At 43.7% G+C, this 24586-nt stretch overlaps 1 protein-coding gene across 2 annotated transcripts in view; it reads left to right on the forward strand.

Moving 5' to 3' along the window:
- Window positions 1-24586, forward strand: part of DPP4 (dipeptidyl peptidase 4) — a 554733-nt gene that overhangs the window by 10060 nt on the left and 520087 nt on the right. For both annotated transcript variants that reach the window (XM_085645431.1, XM_085645429.1), the window contains exon 2: window positions 23816-23860. In XM_085645431.1, the coding sequence (XP_085501557.1) occupies window positions 23823-23860 (38 nt within the window). In that variant the 5' untranslated portion in view covers window positions 23816-23822. The remainder of the gene's footprint in view (window positions 1-23815; window positions 23861-24586) is intronic.

Below are 24586 nucleotides of genomic sequence, written 5' to 3' on the forward strand. Positions count from 1 at the left end.
CTCCCCCCTCTCACTCTCCCATCTCTGACTGCGATTCTTGAACTGCCTCTCTTTCTCTGCCCTCCTACTCTCCCCGCTCTGCCTGTCCTCTAACTGCCCCTCTGTCTCTGCCTTGCTCCTCTGTCCCTGCCCTGCTCCACACTCTTTCTCTCGCCGCTCTGACTGCCCCTCTGTCTCTGCCCTTCTCTGCCCTCTTACACTCAGAGCTCTGTCTCTGGCCCAACTGCCCCTCTCCCGCCTCCTGCCACTCTCTGCCTCCGAGGCTCTCCCCCCTCTTACTCTCCCCTCTCTGCCTGCGGTTCTCTCACTGCCTCTCTTTCTCTGCCCTTCTCTGCCCTCCTACTCTCCCCGCTCTGCCTGTCCTTTGACTGCCCCTTTGTCTCTTCCCTGCTCCTCTGTCCCTGCCCTGCTCCACACTCTTTCTCTCGCCGCTCTGACTGCCCCTCTGTCTCTGCCCTTCTCTGCCCTCTTACACTCAGAGCTCTGTCTCTGGCCCAACTGCCCCTCTCCCTCCTCCTGCCACTCTCTGCCTTCGAGGCTCTTCCCCCTCTTACTCTCCCCGCTCTGCCTGTCCTTTGACTGCCCCTTTGTCTCTTCCCTGCTCCTCTGTCCCTGCCCTGCTCCACGCTCTATCTCACGCCACTCTGATTGCCCCAAAAAACCACAAACATACTTTAATTTTATTCTAAACCAAAGGAATGTTACCACTTTTCTGTGATATACAAGCTGATGAATATACTATAACAGAATTGTCGGTATATGCATTCAGTATTTCTTATATATAAATATATCACACTCGTGTAAAATCCAATATTTACAGTCATAAACATGTAGTGATTAAATACATTCTTTAGTTGTTTCTAAGTATAACTATAATAAAGAAACTTTGAACATAACCTAAGGGAAATCCCATCCTACAGCCAGTCAGATGGAGCCATAAAATACAAATCACTCACCTCGTGAGACAGGGTTGAGAGTCTGCAGAGCACCATCTGGACTCTGCAAGCAGTGACGCAGCCACGAGTCCCAGACAACTGAAGTGGGCACCTAAGCAACCTTCCCTTCATGCTGCCATCGTGTCCAGGGGTCTTCTGCTGGCTGCCAGACAGTCCATCACTGTGTAGTGCTGTAGACGTGTGATGCACCTACAATTCAACACCGGAAACAGAAAACTCGAGTCTGCGCAGTGTGTCTTCAGGAATCATGTGGATACACTGCACAGAATCAATTTCTACGCTTCCTGTCTGCCTGGAGCCTCTACCCCACCCCTTGCCAACTCCTCCTCACAGGGTGGGACCAACCCACCGTGACGAGTTGGAAATGGGTGGGGTAGCCATGCTCTTCACTCCCTGATTGACGTGAAGCCCCTGCACTACAGGGCTTAAGCCTGAAGCGCCCGGGGCTAACTTTACCCCCACGTCATCAGGGGGTGGAGACTGATCCTTTGAGCTATGTGTTTGCCGAGCTGATGACCTCACAGACCTCAGGTCGGTGAGCTCTTCAGCCCGGCAAATAGTTTGCCCAACGTCACTCAGCGTCAGTGACTCAGGCTGGCATTGTGCATTACTTATGGCCCCATTCACAGAAAACAAGGATGGCATGTATACTATTTACCGACCGAATTTAGGTGAGTGCAGCAGCCTGCATTTTTAATAACATAAACTGCAAACTGTTTTTATTGTGGAGATGGACGGTGATGATGGGGACAAAAGTAAAGGGGGCGGAGCCCCGACGCCCGGTACGAGAAACCGCCACTGTTACACATGCCTCATCTTCCCCATCATCGTTCCAGCTCTTTCCCACTGCCTGAGGTGACATTGCTCCGTGAGCTGTCCACAGTACAAAACTCAATCAGAACGGGCCCATGAGTTGTGGTGCACTGAGTCAGTGGCACATGCTGAGCAGGGTATCAAGCTGATGATGGCATCAACGACAGGTGTGAGCAACTCTGGTAGTCTGGCTGTGGGACTCTTTCGACTCTGGCAGTTGTTGGTTGGAGGTGGTCCTGGCGGTGGTGGCGTGTGCCTCCTGCGTTGATGCGTCGTCTAGGCAGGTCAGGACTGGATTTGATGTTTGAACCCTGGTGGACCGCATTTGAGGCCGGTGGCAGCAGTCAGCGCAGGGCCACAGACACATGGCATCAAGGACCCCCAGCCCATCGACTCAGAGGCCATCCATTATTCAATCAGAGAGGGTCCATGATTTGAGCTGCACAGAGTTAGTGGACCCGGATGCAGTGCGGCCGGCACAGGCACACCCGCAAGGGCCGATGACTTGCGGCGCACTGAGGTAGGGCCACGAGAGCTAAGCGGGTCCTTGTCGATGTCCAAGGTGAGTGTCGTGGAGTGTTTCCGGGGCAGTGGAAGCTGTTCTTCCAGGGCATGATGCAGAGGGCAGTACCAAGCAGAAACAGGCAATATGGAGGAGATGAATATTACAGACTCATTATCATCTACATGATGATGAAGAAAACCCTCAGGCCATATTCTCAGACACCACCAAAGTCCAACCAGAGAGTGTCCATGACTTTCGGGGCACAGAGTCTGTGGCACCAGAGCTGGAAGGGGATGCAGTCTGCGATGATGCCTGTACAATGATGTCGACTCTGCAATGGACAAATCAAGACTCAGTTCCAAATGTGTGACCTACAAGACCGCAGTGTAGGCTGGAGGCAGCAGTCAGCATGGGCCCACAGCCACGTGTCATTGGCTTGTGATGTACGGAGTTAGTGGCACCAGAGCAGTTGTCGTTAGTGTCCGATCACCTCCGTACCGAGGATCCTTTTTTCCTCTAGACTGAACCACGTCTTCCTCTTACTCCTCTCTTTGCGTACAATGATATGAACCCTGCCATACGGAATATCAAGACTCAGTTCCAAATGTGTGACCTACTCGACCGCAGAGTAGGCCGAAGGCAGTAGTCAGCAAGGGACCACAGACAGGTGTTGTTCGGATGCTATGCACAGAGTTGGTGGCACCACATCGAAGGGAGTACAGTGGTATAAACGCAGCCATAAAGTGTGTACTCTGCCATTGCATAATCAAGACTCAGTTCCAAATGTGTGACCTACTTGACCGCAGTGTAGGCCGGAGGCAGCGGTCAGCGCGGGCCAACCGCTGTTCAGCAAGCTCCTCCTGGAACTCTAACACACGATGCTGAAATGGCATGTGAAGATGACTTGTGGTTGATGGAGGTAGAGCTGAGAGGGTGTGCAGCCTGCGACGATGCCATGTCCTGCATGTTACGGACTACTTTAGATTGGTGTGAGGCCTGCTGGATCGCAGTGTAGGCCGAAGGCGTAGTCAGCAAGGGCCCACAGACACGTGTGGTTGGAATGCTATGCACAGAGTTGGTGGCACCACATCGAAGGGAGTATAGTGATTTAAACTCTGCATTAATATGTGTACTTGGCCATTGTTTAATCAGGACTCAGTTCCAAATGTGTGACCTACTTGACCGCAGTGTAGGCCGGTGCAGTACGTCAATGAGAAAGCAGTGCTGCGGGCCTGTCTCTGGGAAGACTGCGATAGTCTGAGGAGGCTGCCAAGGTCGCGGGCCTCGGACTTGGAGCTTGCACAAGCATGAGGTGGGCCTTCTTTGACACACGCCGGTGTCAGAAGGTGAGCGATGTGGCCTGGTTGCGCAGGGGCGGCCAAGACGGGTCTGGGGACCTGTGGCCTGGGGTGCAGCAGGTGCACCTGGTCGCAGGCACCGCCGCTCATGGCGTTGGCCTCGTGGCGTTCTGGGAGGTGCCGCCTTAGCAGACACGTTGGCCATTCTGGAAGAGAACCACGCCCAGAGCTACTGGCTTTTTATTCACACCCCTACACTGGCCTGGCGTACACCGGGCCAGCCCACTCCGCTCACGCTTAAAGGGGGGGATGTAATGAGCTACTTTCCGCGCTCTTTCCCACTGCCTGGGGTAACATGGTTGCATCCACTGTTCACTACACTCCAAACACCAGCAGTATATGTCGACATGGGCATGTCTGTGGTCTGCATACTGCAGTCTGGCCAGCGCATCCACGCCACACTTGGCATTGTATACATTCTCATTCATGGGTCACTTGCCTCCTTCACACATGCATGGTTCCCACCTCTCCCCACATTCTGCTATTGTGTGGCTGAAGTGCCATGTCATTGATGGCTCGTGTACATGGCTTGCCCAGGTCACCACAGTAAGTTGTGCTGTCATGTCTGGTAGGTGGGAATGTTGTTTGGCATGTTGTGTGTGAGTTTGTAACGTGTGCATTCCCAGAGTTGTGAGTTGCACGATTGTGGAGCTGAGGTGTGTGGTGTGTTCATTTGGTACTTATCAACGAGCACTGCATTCCCATAGATGATAGCCTCAAAGCGCTGGTTGATGATGGACTGTCAGAAGATAAGGGAATCATGCACACTGCGTGGGTAGTTGGCGACGACATTGTTGAAGAGTCCACGGTGGTCCACTATTGCCTGCACATTGATGGAATGCGTGTGCTTCCTGTTGCGGTAATTGTGTGCAGTGGTAGCAGGGGGCACGAGGAGTACATGTATGCAGTCGATTGCCCCCAACACGTGCGGGAAGGCAGCTATGGCGTAGAAGCCTTGCTTGGTTTCCAGCTGTTCCTGCACAGTGTGTGGGAAGTGAAGGTACTGGGGTACCAAGCTGATGATGGCATACAAGACAGGTGTGAGGAACTTGGATAGGGCTGGCTGTGAGACTCCTCCGACTCTGGCAGTTGTTGGTTGGAAGGTCCCCGAGGCCAACATGTGCAGCACAGACAGCAGCTTTGTCTGCGGAGGGATGTTGGTTGTCCGCTGTGTTGGTACCATCAGCCTGTGGGCAATGATGGTCAGGATGCATAGGATGGTTGTCCTTTTGAGGCTGTAGTGGGCAATGATATCCTCTTGTGTTAAGTCTGTGAGGCTGGTGCGTTTTCTGAAGGTCCGCTGTCTTTGTCTGCACTGCCTCTGTGGTGGTTCGGGGGGCAGGGGGGTTCGGGGGGGTTGGCGGATCTGGGGGTTGTGGCGGTGGGTGTTGTGGCCCTCTTGGGGCTCCGAGCTGCATGATGAGTAGTTCCATGGCATTGTTCTTCAGGTGTGGCTCTGGGCTGGGGTCCCTTTATGGTGCAGGGTGTCGTCCGACTTAACACCAGGTCGGAGCAGGTGTTAAATCCCTGCTGCTAATGCACCTTATTGCATGTTTGTGAACTTATTGCCGAACTGGCTGGTCATTGAGAATGTTGTGAAGTGGTGTTGTTGCGGCTTTTTGTACGGTAATGCCTACTCTGCATCTCATCAGCGTTAGATGCCGGTGTCATCTGTAGCAATGTTTTTTGCGGCTGCTATCACCGTAAAACTGGTGACATCGGCTGTTAGCACCAGCTTGTGAATAGTGCGATGAATTTATCGCCACTTTGGCGGCGATAAAGTGCCGCTAACTCGGTGATAGGTCCTTGAGAATATGCCCCCCTGTCTCTTCTTGCTCCTACATTCATTTTTATACTAATATCTTTATAAAAAATATTGACACCCCCAGCGCCTGCGTAACTCCCAGCTCCACACACTGTGATCACCTCCAGCCACATCTTTAAATAGTTTATACTATTCCAAAAGGCTTCCAAAACATGCATGCAATCGTGGAATGTTTTCCCTCATGCTGTAAGAAAAAACATTCAAAGATGGCCACTGCGTGGTCTCATTAATGTGCTGCTGCCATTTTTTCACAATAGTTCTTAAAGCATGAGAAGAGTCAAAAATTGCCACCACGCATGTGTGTGCAAACACAGCAGCCATCTTGGAATAGTTTGTCTTTTCGTTTTAAAACAAATCATTCCAAGAAGGCTGCAGTACATGCGTGCAAATGTTTGACAGCCATTTTGGAATGTTTTTAGCATGCACTGACAAAAGACAAAAACTCCAATAAGCTGCTGGTTGAAGTTTTGAAAAGGTGTCAATTTTTTTCATGTGCTTTATGGAGGAGGATACAGATTTTTAATCAAAAAATGAAGCAGGAACACAGTTAGACATTATACAGTCTTGCCAATGGCAAATATGTAGAAAATGTCACTGCAAGCTTGGCATCTGATGTCTAGACATAAGCCATCAATTTCCGATACATTTTGTGAAGCATTTTGGTTTTGTCAGTGAAGAAAGAATTACTCAAAAATGGAAGATTTGATTTTTTCCTACAGTTGCACTCTCAGAAGCAGAGGATTTGTAGATGCTGGAAAGGCAAATGTAGTATTCTAACTCTGTTCCTAGAATATTTGGACAAAGTGCAACATTTCCTTAAATACTCCATGAGGTTTATTTGATATTCTATTTTCAATACTTGATTATTTCGGGGGAAGGTAAAAAAATACTCAACTATTTAAAAACAAAGTTTAAATATTGTTATTTCGCAAAACTGTTGCCAATTGGTGAATCAAATACAACTGTTATACATAAAGGCTGAAGGCCTGTTATAGAGCTATTTGTAATTCCACGAAGCAAAAATGGAAAAAAGAATAAAGCTTACTAGCCAATCTTGTGACCAATAGAGTTTGCAGTTCACAGGCTATTTTCGGGTAATGAATTGTGATGCTTAATGGGTGTTTAGATGAAACTTTGAAATTGAATGTGTCTCTAGCTGTAAATGTTTTGCAGATTGAGTTAACAGAGAGATTTGAGCATGGAGGGGCAGATTTTAGATGGAAGAGATAGCAAGAGGTGTGGTTGGTTCCTCCACACTGCTCCATAATTTCTACAATAATTGTAAAACATTTCCGTTTGTTGATGTGAATCTATGTACAGAAAGTTCTCTTCCATTGAACATTAGTACACTCCGAATGTGTCATATAGATCTCAGATCCATCAGGTGTTATGTATGTTAAAAGATATATGTATGGTTCAGTGAACAACAATTACTTGTTTACCTGAAATGTATGCTCTCTTTTAGCAGGTTCATGTATTCCTTATGGCTTTACGTAGGTAAGGGATCAGTGGGAGGGCATTCAACCTGCCAATGGCCAGAGTAGTTGAGTGTGGAGTGGTTTTAAGATGAGGGATTTCTCTATAATGGTGTTTCTTAGGCAGCACACATCTTGTAGTAGGAACAGAGCTGTCTTTTTCTTGAACAGTTTCCATTTGTCTTGGATGAATGATCCATGAGTTTTCCTCCTCAATATTGCTCAGTGTGAGAATCTGTCACTGTCTCTCTTGTGCTAATGTCTCCTTGTCCCAGCATGGGTGAACTTAACAGATGACAACTTGAAATTTACTGCTAACATCAGTCCAGATAGAGTTGAGTTCTTAGACATAGTGATAAAACATAATTTAGGTAAATTGGAAGTTGATCTATTTGTAAAACCAACGGCAAGAAATACATTGCTACATTTTAAAAGTAACCATCCACGATGCCAAAAACAAAGCATTCCTTTCTCTCAATTTTTGAGAGTGAGACGCAACTGCACAAATCTTTCAGATTTTGATGTCCAAGTAGCTGCTATGAAAAAGGGAAATTTTTAGCCAGAGGCTACCCTCACCGGCTGGTGAGGGAGTCATATAAAATAGCACGTTTCTTTGACAGAGACCATCTTTTTAATACAAATAAGATTGAAACAGACCGTAAATTAGTATGTATCACCAAACATTCCACCCTAAACTCTAAAGTTAAACAGATCATAAACTCAAATTGTCATCTCTTGAACTGTAACCCAGATCAGAAAAAGATTGCAAAACCTGTATTCGCATGTCGACGGAATCAAAATATTAAAGATCTGATAGTACACTCAAGATTTACCTCAAATACAGTAGAACCGCCTCTTGTACAAAAAAACATTGATGGTAGCAATCCCATTAAATGAACAATACGATGCTCTATGTGCCAATCATGCAGCAATATACTTGAAGGTGAAAGCATGACTTTGAATAACTTCAATATAAAAGCACAAGGGCTATGGAACTGTAAAACTCAGAATGTTATCTATCTTCTTCTCTGTCCCTGTAACTTAGGTTACGTAGGAGAAACATCTAGAGCAATTCAGACCAGACTTACTGAGCACCGATCAGCCATTAAAACTACCAAAACCATGGCACCCCTAGTCAAACACTATATAGAGTTCAATCACAAACCAGATGACATTCGGTGGCGAATATTGGAAAAAATTAAAACAGCAGATGATAAAGGCGGGTTCCAAATCCGGAAAAAAAGAGAAGTTTACTGGATTTTCTCATTGAACACATTCAAATGTGGGTTGAACAACGATCTTCCTTGGGAAAATGCTATCATTTAGCATTCTCAACAAATACTTTCATCTTCGGCCCGCAACTAATGTGCTTAGTTCATAATAGATAATTCAGATAACGCCTAAAACACCCTTTAAGTATATGATCATACAACCATATACTTCACTTTTTTAGTATACATTTACACTATATAAATAGATCTTAAAATGAAAATATATAATGGATAAGAAAACGCATGGCCACTTAGCATGTCCTTACTTAGTGATAACATCCAGTCTATTAGGGACCACATACCATCTTCATTGGAGCTGATAGTTCTGTTTAAGCCCCACACACCTATTTACATACCTATGGACTCACATCTATCTATATTCCTTTTAAGACAATATATGTATCCCGTCCAGAATTTCTTTTCTCCTGATTTGTATTGTACATCCAATCATAACATCGTAATCGGATGTTGATATACATAATAGTTACATGTCAACTGTTACTATATATGTGAGTTCATAAGTATATAAACATCGACTCCACTATTAATAGATTCTCATTTACAGTATCGATTTTACTATATAATATTGACGCTTTTGAAGGTAATAGTGGTTATTTCAAAAATGCATTAATGCCACTTTTTTCGAAATCTCTTCATTGCATCTATCGAATCCTCAATGATGGTATGATTTCACGCATTTATTAACATCAAAACACTATACTCAAGTCTTTCTTTGCTTTCTATATTCGCGTAAACAATAGACCAATAAGCAACACCGAACACATGTCTCGTTACCTGCCTCGCGCAAACGATACATGTGATCCCATTATCCAATTAGCTGTTTCTATTTAAACAGATCAGCTACACTGCCGGGTTGTTTACATCGCCATACCCAGGATCTGATGTAATAGAGATATTTATCTTTATCCGGTAAGCACAGTTTTGACCCTTTCCATTTAAACTCCTGATATCTTTCACGTCTATTATATTGACGTTTACCCTCTTTTTTTACATTATACCCACAAGGTCACTTAGACGAAGCCTATCCTCGAACTCTGTTTTTACGAAAATTCCGACATTTCCGCATCCGTTCTATTTTTGAAGGTAAAATTTAGACCGCACCAAGGCCTTTTGCCCGCATCATAAATCCCATGATAATTATTTTTAATTAGGCTTCCATTTACGTAACACAAATGGAAGTTTTCATTTAAAAACATTATCAGTTTTTCCTATTAGTTCATAGATAAGAAGACAGATTTTTATATTTTACCGAGAACAAACTTGACCTGTTATTTGTCTTATCACCAGTATCTTTTATATTTCAGAGATACCTTAATACTCAGGCACAGTGTTCGTCAATATATACTTAATGAGTACCTCCTTTTTATTTTCCTGAATTTTCATTTACAGATTTTAACTTAACAAAAACAAATCTGAAAGAGAAGTTCCTTCCTTCAGTTCCCTGTCAAAGAGACTATCCTGTTTTACTTAAGTATGTCACATTGTATCTATATAGAGCATTCATATATTATAAAGATAATACATAACAGAACATCATATTAAATTAATCCCTATTCTATGTTTATACTCCATAGTGCGATATCCATTTACTGCATCCTAGGGTTTTCGTTCAGAGGATCAAGGCTATATATAACAAGAGATAAGTAAGCATCATACGTCACATATTTAAAGATTACAAAGATAATATCACCTACAGCATCCTATTAATTTATTATATTATCATGTTTACATTTCACAGAACGAGATCCATTTATGGTACCCTTAAGTTCTTAAACAAAAGATTACGTCCACATATAAAATAAGAGACAAGTAAGCATAATGTGTCTCAGTCTCATGAATAGGCTCTTTCCATAAATACACTGGTGATTTAGTGGAACAAAGAATGAGCAAAACAGGGAATTTTGTCTACCTTTGCACGCTTCTATCAAACTTCTTTTTCTTTTCCATGCACTTGTTTAAAGTGTCTGATTATATGAATAAATATCACGTATATGTTAGACTCTGAAATTTTAATTTGTAATTCTTTTAAACTTTAGCAGACAGCAACACAGCTTTTCAAAATTCAAATGTAATGAGATTTATTGTCCTATACTGCAGGAATGAGTTTTTAAATACTGTTTTAATTAAATTTTAGGTATATTGTGGCTACTCCTGACGAAGGCACTCATGTGCCGAAACGCGCGTCGAAGAAACCTAATTCTGCCACCTCTGTATTTTAATAGATCCATTGATTTCATTAGAAGATTCTAATTCTGTCATCGTTGTAATTTAATTAGATTTTTTGGTGACATTAGATCATGTATTTTTAAGAATATGTCATTGTATATGTTTTCCTAATTAAATTTGTAATTCTTTTATCATTTGTTTGCTTAACTCATTCCCTGTACTAATTTGTTGTTTTGATAACCCCACATTGCCTGGCAACTATATTTTCCACTGTGTTTGTGCCCTGTCCCAGGAATTATATTATTCTACAGGGGGTCCTTGATACCCACATGTAATGTCTCCTTGTCCCACCAGAGTTGTCATTAAAATTCCCTTTTCCCTAGGTCCCCTTTCTCTTGGCTTTATGTCCCTTATGAGTCCTTGTCTGTGCTCCAAGGGTCCCTTTAAAAGACAGATGTATGTAGAGAGACAGACGATTAGACAAACAACCAAACAGATAGGTATGCATCCTTTCATGGGTAGATCAGTACAGCAAGGCATAGCTCTGCTCTCGGTAACTAATGGGAGTAAGTCTGCTGTTCTGAAAGGTGAGCAATAGCTATGCAATTGTGACAGGTGAAGGTTAGCTCTGCTCTCTGCACTGAAAGAGCGATCAGTCAGCTGAGCACGGGATTGTTCTGATAAAGGCACGGGATAGCACTGGTGTTTGTGTTGTTTGGCGCAAGGGAAGAACAGATGTGTTGAGTGTGGGAAGTGTGGTGGAGTTCTGTGGTTGATGACAGATGAGAGCCAGCTCTGCCTTCTACACTTAATAAGGAAATGTCATTCAAGCAAGGCATGGATCTGGTGTCATTGGCAAGTTCAAGCTTGGCCTATTGTTCCTCTGTTTTGATGGCTGACAGTATGTTCTCTGTCCATGTGCTTGTGTGTTCTCAGACCTTGGTCCTGGAACATTCCAGAGAAATGTGGACTTTTCTGATCTTTTTCAGTAATTGAAACACTTTGCTTCAAACACAGACAGGTTTTTCTGTTCCCTCTCACTAATAATCCATGTAAATTTAAGGACCAGAGTTACAGGAAAAGCTTAAGGAAGGGAAGGCTAGTGGAGTGGCATTTGCTATAAAGAATTTGAGGTTCTGGAATTCCGGAGACATCAGTGTCAGACACATAGGCTGCGATTAAGCACAGGCAATCTCCGGTCACAATGTTGCAGGGGCTAGGCTTTCTGAGCACTTGCTCTAGCCACAGGTTGCCGGTGTTGCTAATCCAATGAGGCAGGAATTGTCTATGTCTGACATGTGCTAAAAGCCTATACAGGCATTTCAATATGATTAGGTGAAAAGTAGAAATAATGTCCTGGTCATCTCATCTTCATATCCAGCAGCATGCTCTGTGTCCTTAAAAACAGTTCTTAATTGAATTTTCAAAGAATATCTCACAGTTCAGTGAACTCATTTCACGTATATCACTGAACTTCTTCAGGGCTTCATTTGCATATAGAACACTCCAGTAGCTGACCACAAGTACATTAGGGTGTGTTGTTTCAATCAGTCTATCCCATTGATCCCCGTAAAATCTGTAAACTGCCATACTGGTAACTTACCCATCAGATTGTTATTAATTTATATCTACATTTAAAGTAAATATGGAAAATGTGTTTACATAAACATATTTTTAATATTTATTTTTGAGTTACAATCATCTTTTAGATTTTCTCCATACTTTCTTGTTGGGAGGTTCTGCATTTGGCACAGAGAGCTCCACATGGCAAAGTATGGGGAAAAATAAAAACACTTATTTATCTTGAAAATAAATGTCAAAAATATTTTTGTGTTAAATGCTACAGACTTCTAAATTAATTTCGAATCAGTACTTTAATAGATATAAGAAAAATTCAAATTGTGTTAATTTATAATTATTAAAAGTGATGTACACAATTAATTAAAATTGATGTAAATATTTTTTTAAACTCTATTGTTACATTATTTTTCAATTCTGAATAGGTTGCTGGAATATTTTATAATTAATAATAAATATGTATCAATTTAGTTTTTTTCACATGAATTAATATTTATTTTTTAATATATTTTAAATAATTTAATTTTGGGTTTTATGTTAGGTCCCTATCTCAATTTTCTTCTACATGAGAGTGTTGCAGTACCAGTGGTTAGCCACGTGTAGTGCTGGACTTACAACATTTTTTTTTTTTTAAAGTAGTAACTGAGTTTGTCAATACAGAACAGTAGTTAACTTACTCAAAAGTGTGAACTTACTCAAAAGTGTAAGTCAACTTTGAGAATCAGGCCATGCATTGGTATAGGAAGGTGGAGTGTGCCGTTTAATTACGGTCCTGCTGTGTGTCTGAAGAAGACATGGAAATTATTACATTTATTAACAATATGACTGGTATTGTAAATGGAGCTCATATGTTGGGAGAGACTGGTGTATATGAAACAGTTGGCTCATGATTTTGTAAGATTTTAAAGGGATTTGGTAAGCTTGGTGAATGTAGGTTTGGTGATGTAGGTGGTGTGCTTACTACAGAAAATACTAACACTATTATTAATATTATGGTAAATATATGAGCATTTTCAGAAGTTATTTTTTTAAGGAGTGTTTAAAATATGATTGTAAAAAGAAGGCAAGCAGAAAAAATAAGAAAGAAGTTTAACTTGATGATCACCAGAAAAAATAAGAAGGAAGAAATTAAGCTTGATGACCGCAAAGCACAAGTTTATATTGAAATGAAGGCCATGGAGAAGATTAAACTGAAGAAGCTGAACATTATTGGTGAAGTGTTGTAGTGTAGTGTAAAGAAATTTGATCATGATTCAGAGATCATCAAGGGGGAAGTGTGAGCACGTTATTAATTAATAGAAAATAATGTTTGATTTAAATGTGTTTCAGTTAACGTAACCAGGCTTCATTTGACATGACTAGGCCTAGTCAGCCTGCATTAACATTAGGTCTTGGCCATGAACTCCCCACTCCGCAGAGCACGCCGATTTCTGAAAAAGTTAAGTTGGAGAGCGCAAGCGAGGAAAGTCCAAGACTAGACCACCTCCCTGCGAGATTTCTCAACGTGGGCGGTCACAGATGCTCTTGACCGCACTGTTGAGAAACCCGTTCATGTTGAGGAAGCTGCCGCTCAAGTAGAAAATCTACGTGAAGTGGCAGAAAGAAGTAGTGCCCTCTTGCGCTTCTCAAGGTGCTGTTTGCGCTGATTTTCCAGCACGGAACAAACACCCGGCTCTCAAAATCAGCACAAATGGCGCAATCTAAGTACTCCACGACTTGCGGAACTCCACGTAGCGCCACAGAGTTTTCAGTCACTTTGCGGAGCTCCGTAAACTCCGATTAGTCCAACCTAGCATTGATTTTACAACAATAGAAAGAATTGTGCTTTTTTAATTCCATAAACAAGTTTGTGACATTCATGTTTCTCTTCTGTGTCTGCCCATTTCAGAAATAAGTAAAATAGAATTCACTTCATGGTGCTATTTACATGTCAAGTTGACATGTATTCATTTGTTCCTGCATTTGTAACAAACTCAAGGTTCTTTGTCCAAGTCTGCTCAAAGAGATCATTCCTCATTATTGCTCCCTATAACTTCTTTTGCTGCATACCTGTCATGTTATTGCTTTCATTTCCAATATATACCTTATTATAATTATGCATGAAAGCAGGGGTTCCAAAATGGTTCCTATCTGATGTATCATAATTTCTTGAAAAGCAAAAAAGTTCATGAATATGTAAGGTTATAGTGCAGCCCTATTTTTTCTCATTCCCTTTTTGGCATAAATTCCACAATTTTATTGCCTGAATTATAAAAAGCGATAATGCACAAAAAATAGTATTTGCTGTAAGTAAATTTGTACAAACAATGTGGTACAAGAGACTAAGGGGTCCATTAGAATGGCGGGCAGACTTCAGTCCACCCGCCACCCTAGCGGTGCTTGGACCGGCTGCCAGGTGAGCGGCGGTCCCGCACTGCCAATTAGGATAAGACCGCCACTGTGGCGGTCACATCCCGCATATACAACATTGTGGTGGGTGGTGCTGTGAGCAGCACCTGCCACAATGTTGTAAATGCATGTTGTGCATTGGCATGTGCAACGTGACAGGCACCGCGCGGTGCCTGCCACCTTGTTCATGCCAATGTAGTACCCCCTAAGTGCAGTCCCCCACGGGCCCACAAAGCGATTCCTACATGCCTTTCCATGGCGGAGTCTCCGCCATGAAAAGGCATGACACCGCCAACATCCTAATATGGATATTGTGGGCCTTTTCCGCCCGGTAGGCAATCGTAACAATTGCCTACTGGCGGAAAAGCGGCGAACGGTCTTTCCGTCTGCCGCGGTACCCCCCACCATGCTAATGTGGTGGGGGTAACAGGCCGTCTGGTGGGGTGTTTTGGTGAGCGGTTCGCCACCCCCGGATAGGCGGTGGTGATCTGCCGCCATGCTAATGACCCCCTATAAGTTTTAAAGGCTATAGAATGATGTGCCTCACTGGTTGACTTTTCCCATTATGTACTGTAGTTTAACTTTACATTACACTATGCACTATGCACAAACACTTTCTTGCACTGTTTGCACAGCCCTCACACTATAGGTGAGGATAGGATTTGCACATATACAGGAGGAAAATGATTGCTATTTTTATATATAATCAAAAAAGTGAACCCTTAGGCCTCAGTTATTTGTTATCTGAAGAAACACACGTTAGCTTGTTTTGTACTCTTTTTAAAAAAAAAAAAATTTACGTGCTGCTTTTACTGTGTTTTCTGCATTTAAAATACTGCCTTGTGGGAATTGATGGAATTATGGATATTTTGGGATATTATGAAATATAAGGAATGCTTTAATGAACTGACTGAAGCTTTTTTATGGTAATTGTAATGATGCTGCATTGGATGTATATAGGTCCCCCTGGGACAAATTGAGACATGTATACTAGTTTCTCGTTTATTCTCTGTGAATTGATTGTTTGTGCTTTTGTTTTTATTTGTTTCTGTGTATTTTGATGGTAATTCAACCAAATAAAGTTTATATATACATATATACATATTGCCTGTCAAACTCAGCAGTCTCTATTTTATTCTGCTTGTTGATTTACACTTTGGATTTCTGCTTACTTTCTCAAAGGCAGAATATGAACATGATCCTTTTACCTGACCCACGCTCAATTGCAGTCAGCCCTTACTTTCACTCTAGTACCAGTGAAGAGCAAGCAGATGACTGTGGTCAGCACTGTATGCTTTTTGGCACTTTTTAAAATTTAAACTTTAAAGATTCACATCTCCAGTTTCATTTATTGGATTTGTTTGTCATGTTGGTGTCATTTCATTTCATTTAATAAATATTCTCTATTTTTCTAAATTGGCTTGGAAGCTTCTTGCATTGTGTTGTGACTTTATTATTGTTTGAGTGCTGCAAAACTATTTTACACAATGCCTCTAAAGTTAAGCCTGTCTGCTCTGTGCTATAGCACCAAGGGGTTTGAGGGCCTTTAGTCATTCACCCTGACTAGGATGGTGATTAATAATTGAGCTGGGTTATCATCCCTCTCAACTAATAACACAATTTCTTAAGCTTAATTAGATCATAGATACTCGCCGAAGGAGTACTTGCCTGATCCAAGCCCTTGCCAGAAGCTGTGCGGAGCCCTGCCGGGCATTGATTTTATTGAACCTGGAAGCGGGGAGCCCCTGTGGACCTAGTGAATCGCCAGAGGGAGTGTGGGGGAGGAGGACGGGACTGCGAGGTCCAGCAGGCTGTGCGGGTTGTATTGAGCACACCTGCAGCCTCTTCCCGTGACCCCGCCCCTTGCTGACCGGAGAAAACAGCTCGCGGCCCCCGCTACGCGGGTGCCACTCGCCGAAGGAGTACTTGCCTGATCCAAGCCCTTGCCAGAAGCTGTGCGGAGCCCTGCCGGGCATTGATTTTATTGAACCTGGAAGCGGGGAGCCCCTGTGGACCTAGTGAATCGCCAGAGGGAGTGTGGGGGAGGAGGACGGGACTGCGAGGTCCAGCAGGCTGTGCGGGTTGTATTGAGCACACCTGCAGCCTCTTCCCGTGACCCCGCCCCTTGCTGACCGGAGAAAACAGCTCGCGGCCCCCGCTACGCGGGGGCCACTCGCCGAAGGAGTACTTGCCTGATCCAAGCCCTTGCCAGAAGCTGTGCGGAGCCCTGCCGGGCATTGATTTTATTGAACCTGGAAGCGGGGAGCCCCTGTGGACCTAGTGAATTGCCAGAGGGAGTGTGGGGGAGGAGGACGGGACTGCGAGGTCCAGCAGGCTGTGCGGGTTGTATTGAGCACACCTGCAGCCTCTTCCCGTGACCCCGCCCCTTGCTGACCGGAGAAAACAGCTCGCGGCCCCCGCTACGCGGGAGCCACTCGCCGAAGGAGTACTTGCCTGATCCAAGCCCTTGCCAGAAGCTGTGCGGAGCCCTGCCGGGCATTGATTTTATTGAACCTGGAAGCGGGGAGCCCCTGTGGAACTAGTGAATCGCCAGAGGGAGTGTGGGGGAGGAGGACGGGACTGCGAGGTCCAGCAGGCTGTGCGGGTTGTATTGAGCACACCTGCAGCCTCTTCCCGTGACCCCGCCCCTTGCTGACCGGAGAAAACAGCTCGCGGCCCCCGCTACGCGGGTGCCACTCGCCGAAGGAGTACTTGCCTGATCCAAGCCCTTGCCAGAAGCTGTGCGGAGCCCTGCCGGGCATTGATTTTATTGAACCTGGAAGCGGGGAGCCCCTGTGGACCTAGTGAATCGCCAGAGGGAGTGTGGGGGAGGAGGACGGGACTGCGAGGTCCAGCAGGCTGTGCGGGTTGTATTGAGCACACCTGCAGCCTCTTCCCGTGACCCCGCCCCCTCTATTCCCGACTAATTTAAGACCGGAGGACTTCACGCGTTAGCGGGACGCGTGTGCGGGACATCGCCCGGGACAAAGCCCGGACTAAGGGCGGACCCTCTAAGACCCTCATAGACACGAGGAGACTGGACTGGGCAAGAACCTCTGCCCGACCATCGTTCAACATAGACTAATCGTGTAAGTGTTTGTTTGTGGGGCTCATCGTACGTACATCATGTCCATTGAAATCCCAACATTGGAGTTACCTGGCCATGTGAAGTCGGTGGGCTTGGTAGACGGAACATTAGACAGGTATTTTAAGAAATCCCTACTCGATCCTTCTATTACCCCTACCCTTGAAGAACTACGAACTGAACGACGGCGGTCGATTGAAAGCTTAAAGAACAGACCATTGCCGCTGTCACCGGTGCTAATGAGCTCCAAGGGCGATATTTGCACTACCTCACAGGATAGTATCCCTCTAATATTTAGAGAAGGTACATCTACGAGGGAACCTGAACTCTTGGGCACAAATAGCAATCAGGTAGACACAGTTACTACTCCCGGTATCATTAATCCAGCTGTGATAACTAAAGCGCAAATTACCCCAATTCCTACACATATAAAAGTAGTCAACAGTAGGGTCAAAAAAGTTACGCAAGTTAAAATTCATGGCCCCCCTCCGGCTAAACGGCGTAAAAGTAACCTTTCCAAGAGGAAATTTAATCATGCAGACTTTGGTACGAAAAAGGGTGTTAGTACCAAAGGAGGATTGGTTAAAGTACTAGACGAAGGAAGGAAAGGAATTTCTCCAACGCATACATGTGTAACTACGTTTACCGACCCTGTTATTCCTATTATCGATAGCCCCCCTGCGATGGGAAAGATACAGGCATCTCCAGACAGGGTCCTGATTGGGAGCATAGAGTCCATAATGAGGACCTATTCCCTGGCTATCATAGAAAGACTTGATAAACTAGAAGACAGACTTGGGAATATAGAACAAGAACTGGAGAAAAAGCTCGTACCCAACAAAGTACCGTTTATTCTCCCTATACAAGCCCCAACGGTACCTTCTTCATCAGGGACATCCGCTACAATAACATTAACTACCCCTGAACAGATTATTACTCAGCCTCAACCCTCAACTTGTATGAGTGGAAGTGTATCAGGGAATATCCCTGTTGGACCTAATAGTAAATCTATATCAGAACAGGCTGAAATGTCCAACGGACAGCGGAATAACTCTGGCCAAGCCGTAGGGAATATAAATAGAGAGAGAGGTAACGAGCAACTGGCCCGAGATAAACTTAACAAGGGTCCTCTTCCAGAACTTCCGCCAGAAGCAGTACCCCTAGTGGTAGTTCTTACTGGGGTGCCGGAGCTGGAGAAAGATAAACGGGAGAGCTTTACCCAGTTGAGAAATAAAATATCACACTGGCTAAGTCTACATAGACCTATTACAAATAATATAAATGGAGAAATTATTCATGTCCGCCGCCTTCCCTGGTTGGGAGGAAGACCCAAGGATATTGAGGGAGATATAGTGGTCATTAATTTTAGAGATCGGAATGCCGTCCACTTTATACTTAATTGGCCGACAGACCACGATAGCAAACCTATTACCCCCCGCCCTCTAACCTATTTTTACCCTCGCTCAGTGGTGTTTCCACCAAATCATCATTCACAGCGAGCTCCCCCCCCATTTTTATCGAGGCAATTGCAACCAAACCCATATTGCCCACCCATCTACAATAATGGACCTATGTTTAGTGAGAGGCAACCTCCACCAGCAGTAGATCTGTATGGGTGGAATATTATAGGCCCAAGATATAACCCTCTAATACATAGGAGAATGGAACAGCTCAAACCTTTTACACCCCTAGATACCACCAACAGGTTTGAGGTGTTTAGTGGACTGGAAGATTGCGATTGATGCCATCGAGTCATAGGGAAGGGGGAGAGGGATTTTGGTGGGGATAGCGGGGGAGATATGGGCGGACGAACGGGGGAAAAAGGTCTAATAGATATTGATACACCCATTGGATACAACGTTATATGTAGTACTGGGGGTTGCACAAGTAATTTTGCCCAGTTTGACTGCAACCTCAAGGCTCTTTCCCCGGCTAACGGAAGCAGTAGTCAAATCTTACCAATTGTAGATCACGTGCCAGGGGATTTAACCCATGTTCACATCTTGCCCCCTTTATCCACCGAGGCTGATAGTTTAATGGAACGGGGTTATAAGATGGCGAGCTGGAATATAGCGGGATGGAATAACAAGGTAGAACGTCTTGGATGGTTAGAATTTATAACCCAGTTTGATATTCTGTGTCTCCAGGAGACTTGGGCGGCCGAAGATGTCTATCTTGATGGGTATGTTGCCTATAATTGCCATGCCCAACCATCCAACATGGGGAGAGCCAAAGGAGGAATGGTAATACTGCTTTCTGTGAGTCTACCGGTTCGAGTAAAAATACACCGGATAGTCGGTCAACACTCTCAGTTGCTGTGGTTACAAAATAGGAATGGGCGAAATGTTTTAGTTATAAATCACTACAACAATGCCTTTAACCACTTAAATACTGACACGGTTGATGAACTTGAAGCTGAGGTGGAAAGCCTATATGGGTGTAATGACGTGCACTTTGACATTTTGTGGGGTGGTGATCTTAACATCTACATGTGTCCACTTGCTGGCGATAGGGTGTGTGGGTATGAGGATGATGGGGGGGATGAACAGACCCACTTTATGCACTCGGTTTATGGGGATTCTCTTAATTCGTTTTTGTTAAAAATGGATTTATGTATTATGACACCTAGGGGTGACAGTGAGGGTAATTCGGTACCAACCTTTATTGGTAGGAACTGTGCCACGATTATCGATTACCTCATTGTCTCTACCAGTATTGTAGCCAAGTGTTCCTTACCTGTAATAGTAGATCCGTCACTTAGTGATCATAATTGTTTAACAATGTTTCTTTCTTTGTGGGGGGTCAAAGAAATGATGGTACATGGTGTAGTGACAGATATAGTCCCACACAGACCCAATGGCCCTAGAATTAAATGGGGTAGGCAAAACGAGGAACATCTACTTTGTACTATCGTGTCAGCCTGTATAGAAGAGGTGGAATGCTGTCTTGAACCTGGAAAGAATAATGTTGACATTCTAGTTAGTTTCGACACTATTAATAAAAATGTTGCTGAAATTTTAACTGGAAGAATAAAAAAGGGCCCTAGGAGTAATGGGGGATGGTTTAACAGAGAATGTACCAAATCTTTACAAAGACTTAAAGCTGCTCTCAAGGGAAAACCGAGAGATAAGGAAGCAGTTAATACCCTCAGAAGGGAATATACAATTCATCTGAGGGATAGGAAACAGGAATTAAGGGAAGAGGCTTGGAACAACCTGACTAAAGCAGTGGACCTTAAGGATACCAAGCTTTTTTGGTCCACGGTAAATAGCCCCTTCCTTCAAAACGAAGATGTCCCGGTAATGTCAGCCCAGGTATCTGAGGAACAATGGGTGTCTCACTTCACTAGTATTTTCAACCCCGAAGGATTAGCTGAAGGGGGGGATAATGAAAGTATGGCATTAACCCCCATACCTCTTAATATTACAATCTTAGAGGTAGATGCAGCCATTCGGGCTAGCAAGGGGGGAAAGGCACCGGGCCCGGATGGGGTACCCGTTGACCTTTATAAAGCTGAGATCTCCATTTGGAGCCCATTGTTAACAAAGGTTTTCAATGCAGCTGCGACGATTGCGGCTCCACAGACCTGGGGGGAATCAATCATTATTCCGGTATATAAAAAAGGGGATAGGGGCGAGGCAAAAAATTATCGCCCGATCTCCCTTCTTACTGCTTCCCTAAAAATAATGAGTAGAGTATTATTAAGTCGTCTGGAAGAATGGGTAGAAGACAACGGGATCCTTGCGGATTCACAGTATGGATTTCGCAAGGGGTTGGGCACTATAGAACAGTGCATCAATCTAGATCTCATTATATGTAAATATACACGAGCCAAACAAGGCTCGTTGTTTCTTTGTTTTGCCGATTTATCCAGTGCCTTCGACTTGGTTGACCATGGTCTTCTGTGGTCAACCTTGTTGGATATGGGGGCACCTCAAGATATTATTTATTTCCTGGCCCAATTGTACAGGAATCTGACAGCAAAAATACGATATGGGCAATCGGGGGAGTGTACCCCTAGTGTTAAAATAGGATCAGGTATCAGGCAGGGATGTGTTCTTGCACCTCTTCTTTTCTCCCTTTTTATTAATGCGATTGAGACGGAACTTCGCTCCATAAGTGCAGATGTACCGACTGCAGGCGGCTTGCCCATCCCAATTCTGCTCTACGCGGATGACGCGGTTCTGCTCTCTCAAACCCCTTTAGGGCTGCAAAAACTAATGAATAAATTTGCAGATTTTATCAAGGGGAGGAAATTAAAAATTAATAATTCAAAAACTTTTATAATGCCCTGTGGGAAGAAAATTAAGAACTTAAGGCCCTTCACAGTTATAGATCAAACCATAACAGTGGTGGATAAATTTTGTTATTTGGGTATCACTTTTAATAGTGGGGGGATGTGGACCTCTGAAATGACAAATGTTAGAGCCAAGATGGCTAAGTGCTCTTTTGGCCTATTTAGGTTTGCATCCAAGCTAGGCTCAAGACGGATATTCGACATGTTATACCTATACCGACATAAATGTGTTGCTCTGGCTCTATACGGATCAGGAGTGTGGGGCCACTGTAACAATAACATGCTCCAGGTAGAGGAGAACAAATTTATTAAAAAACTTCTTTGTCTGCCATCTTCTTCTTCAACAAAGTTGATCCATCAAGAGTCTGGCTTAGAACATCTATCAGACCTGATTAGATTAAGACCCCTGTTAGTATGGAGATCTATCTGGTCGAAGGAACAGACTGGTTTTACTAGAAAGATAATCTCCGATTGTCTAAACCTGGATAAATGTTCCCGTATCCCGTGGCTTAACTATATCATTCGAACGTTTGATGACCTTTTTAATTTTAGGGTTTGTGATAACCCTTCCTGTGTTTTAGACATCACGAAGACTGAGATTAAACATGAATTTCTGAGGGTTAGCAGGATGAAGCGTATCGCAGCTACTGTCCAGTTCTCCACACATGTTTTTTATGACAAATATAACAAGGAAGAAATGGGGCCCCCAGGATACCTCAATATGGTTAATATTCGTTCCCACCAATTTGTGTTAACAAGACTTCGGATGGGGACTGTTCATTTGCTTGTTGCATATCCTGAAATGAAGATATATACTACTGCCCCCTGTCCGTGTGATGGGACTACTAAACAAAGTACGGAGCATTTTTTACTGCTATGCCCTCTTTATCTCCATCTTCGAAAAATATACCTGAAACCACTTTTTAAAAAATATAAAGTATTTAATATTGTTTCAGCCATGGGGCTTTTATTTGGGCTTAACTCACAGGACATTTGCTATTTTACTGCTGTATATATTTTAAAATCGATATGTATGAGGAAAAGCACCGTTTTATGACATGTGATTAATTTAAAATTTGCTGAAACCTCATGTTTTTATATCTATGTATGTATGTACTTTTATGATCATTAATTTATGATCGAATAAAGTTTTTGAATTGAATTGAGATCATAGATAAGATAAGATGCCAAATGCACAAGACTTTGCCACACATTTCTCAATATTAGAGCAAAGCTTCACCAGCGCAATCGCTAGCTATAACTAAACTAGTTTCCATTAAAATACATTCTTCAATAGGAAGAGTTTCCTCCAATTAATACACACCTGGCTTAAAATCTTGCATATTCCCATAAATCCACATATGTTTAGCTCAGAGTAGGCTATATTCCTTTTTCTGTCCTGCATGGTTTTTCCTGTCCTTGTAAATATGGCCCCTTTACACGCAGCACTTTGCTTGAACGGGGCGTTCGATGGGTGTTGCTGCGGGTGTTCCCACGCAACACCGATGGAACAAAACACATTTCCAGATTTACGAGGATTCGTAAATCTGGAAATGCATCAGCATGCTACGCCTCCTCAGGGGAGGCGTAGGGAGGCGCAATGAGGAGAAATGTTTTAATTTCTCCTCATTTGTTTTCCTCTTTCAATGCGTGCTGCATTCTACAGCACTAATTGAAAGAGGAAAATGCCTATAGTGATTGTTTTTGTGCTAGAAGGTGCCTCTTCCTGTACAAAAAAAAAATCCCTTTGGCACAGGCATCCTTACACCATGGTGCAAGGGTGCCTGCGCCGGCGCGTGGCAGCTGTTTGTGCGGCAGCGCAGGGGAGAGCACAGGAATGCGACATATCATTGTAAATATGTCACCATCCTGTGCTCTGAAAGTGCCGCAGCGTGGTGCAGCCAAAGGGCTTGCGGTGCCATGCTGCACCCCTTTCTTGTACATCTGCCCCTGAATGTTTAAAAAGTATTTTTTAACCGGATTAGAAGAATGCTTATTCAAAAAACTGTAACTTCTTGTCTAGCTCTTAGAACCTAAGCTGATTGCTTTTTTGACCTTGTGTTTTCTTTTCTTCAAGGCCCTAGATGGAGGTGAAATGGAGTGCTGTTCCTCAAATTGAAAGGTTTGTATATGTTATATTGCGTGTTGTTCTTTGCAGTATGAAGTTGTCAGGGCCAGGACGAGAGATGGGGAGAGGGGGCATTATGTCACAGACCCACAAGTTGTAATGCTACGCACTTCTGTAGCACCATTGTTTATAGATGTTTAATTTAAAGCAAGCCTGCCATCATTATTTACAAAGAGGCAGCTTACGGCGCCATGCCAATAGAGGATAACAGACACCACAGCTGCCAAGTCTTCTTCACTTTTTCCCCATAGAAATAGGTGCTTATAAAACCTGGCCAAGCAGAATAAGCATCCAGTGGGTCCACATCAACTTATTGACTCTGGCCCTGCAAACTCCTCTGACATGAACGTCTTGCAGACCTGGTACAATCTATGATTGATTTGTATCCCCTGCTGTTTTTTTTACTCTTTGGGGACATAGCATATGCCCCTTTCCTCTCTGTATGTCATTGATAATTGTGAAATCTCTGAAACAGACTTGTGATCTTGCCCATCGATGTAGTTATTGGTGGTTGTGTATGCCAGAGATTAATGTAGTGTCAATAACGAGGATTCTAAAGTTATTAAGTGACAATACACCAATAGAAAGGTAGAGGTATCAACCTCGAACAACCTACTTTATAATAAATACGCCACCATAAATGCTCGGGAAATGGAAGAGCTGCCACTACTAAGTCCTTTTCCAAAGGTTTTGCAGGTATCCAAGATACTTGGGTAGGTT

The sequence above is a fragment of the Triturus cristatus genome, chromosome 3_1 (assembly GCF_964204655.1).
Source record: "Triturus cristatus chromosome 3_1, aTriCri1.1, whole genome shotgun sequence".
NCBI lineage: Eukaryota > Metazoa > Chordata > Amphibia > Caudata > Salamandridae > Triturus > Triturus cristatus.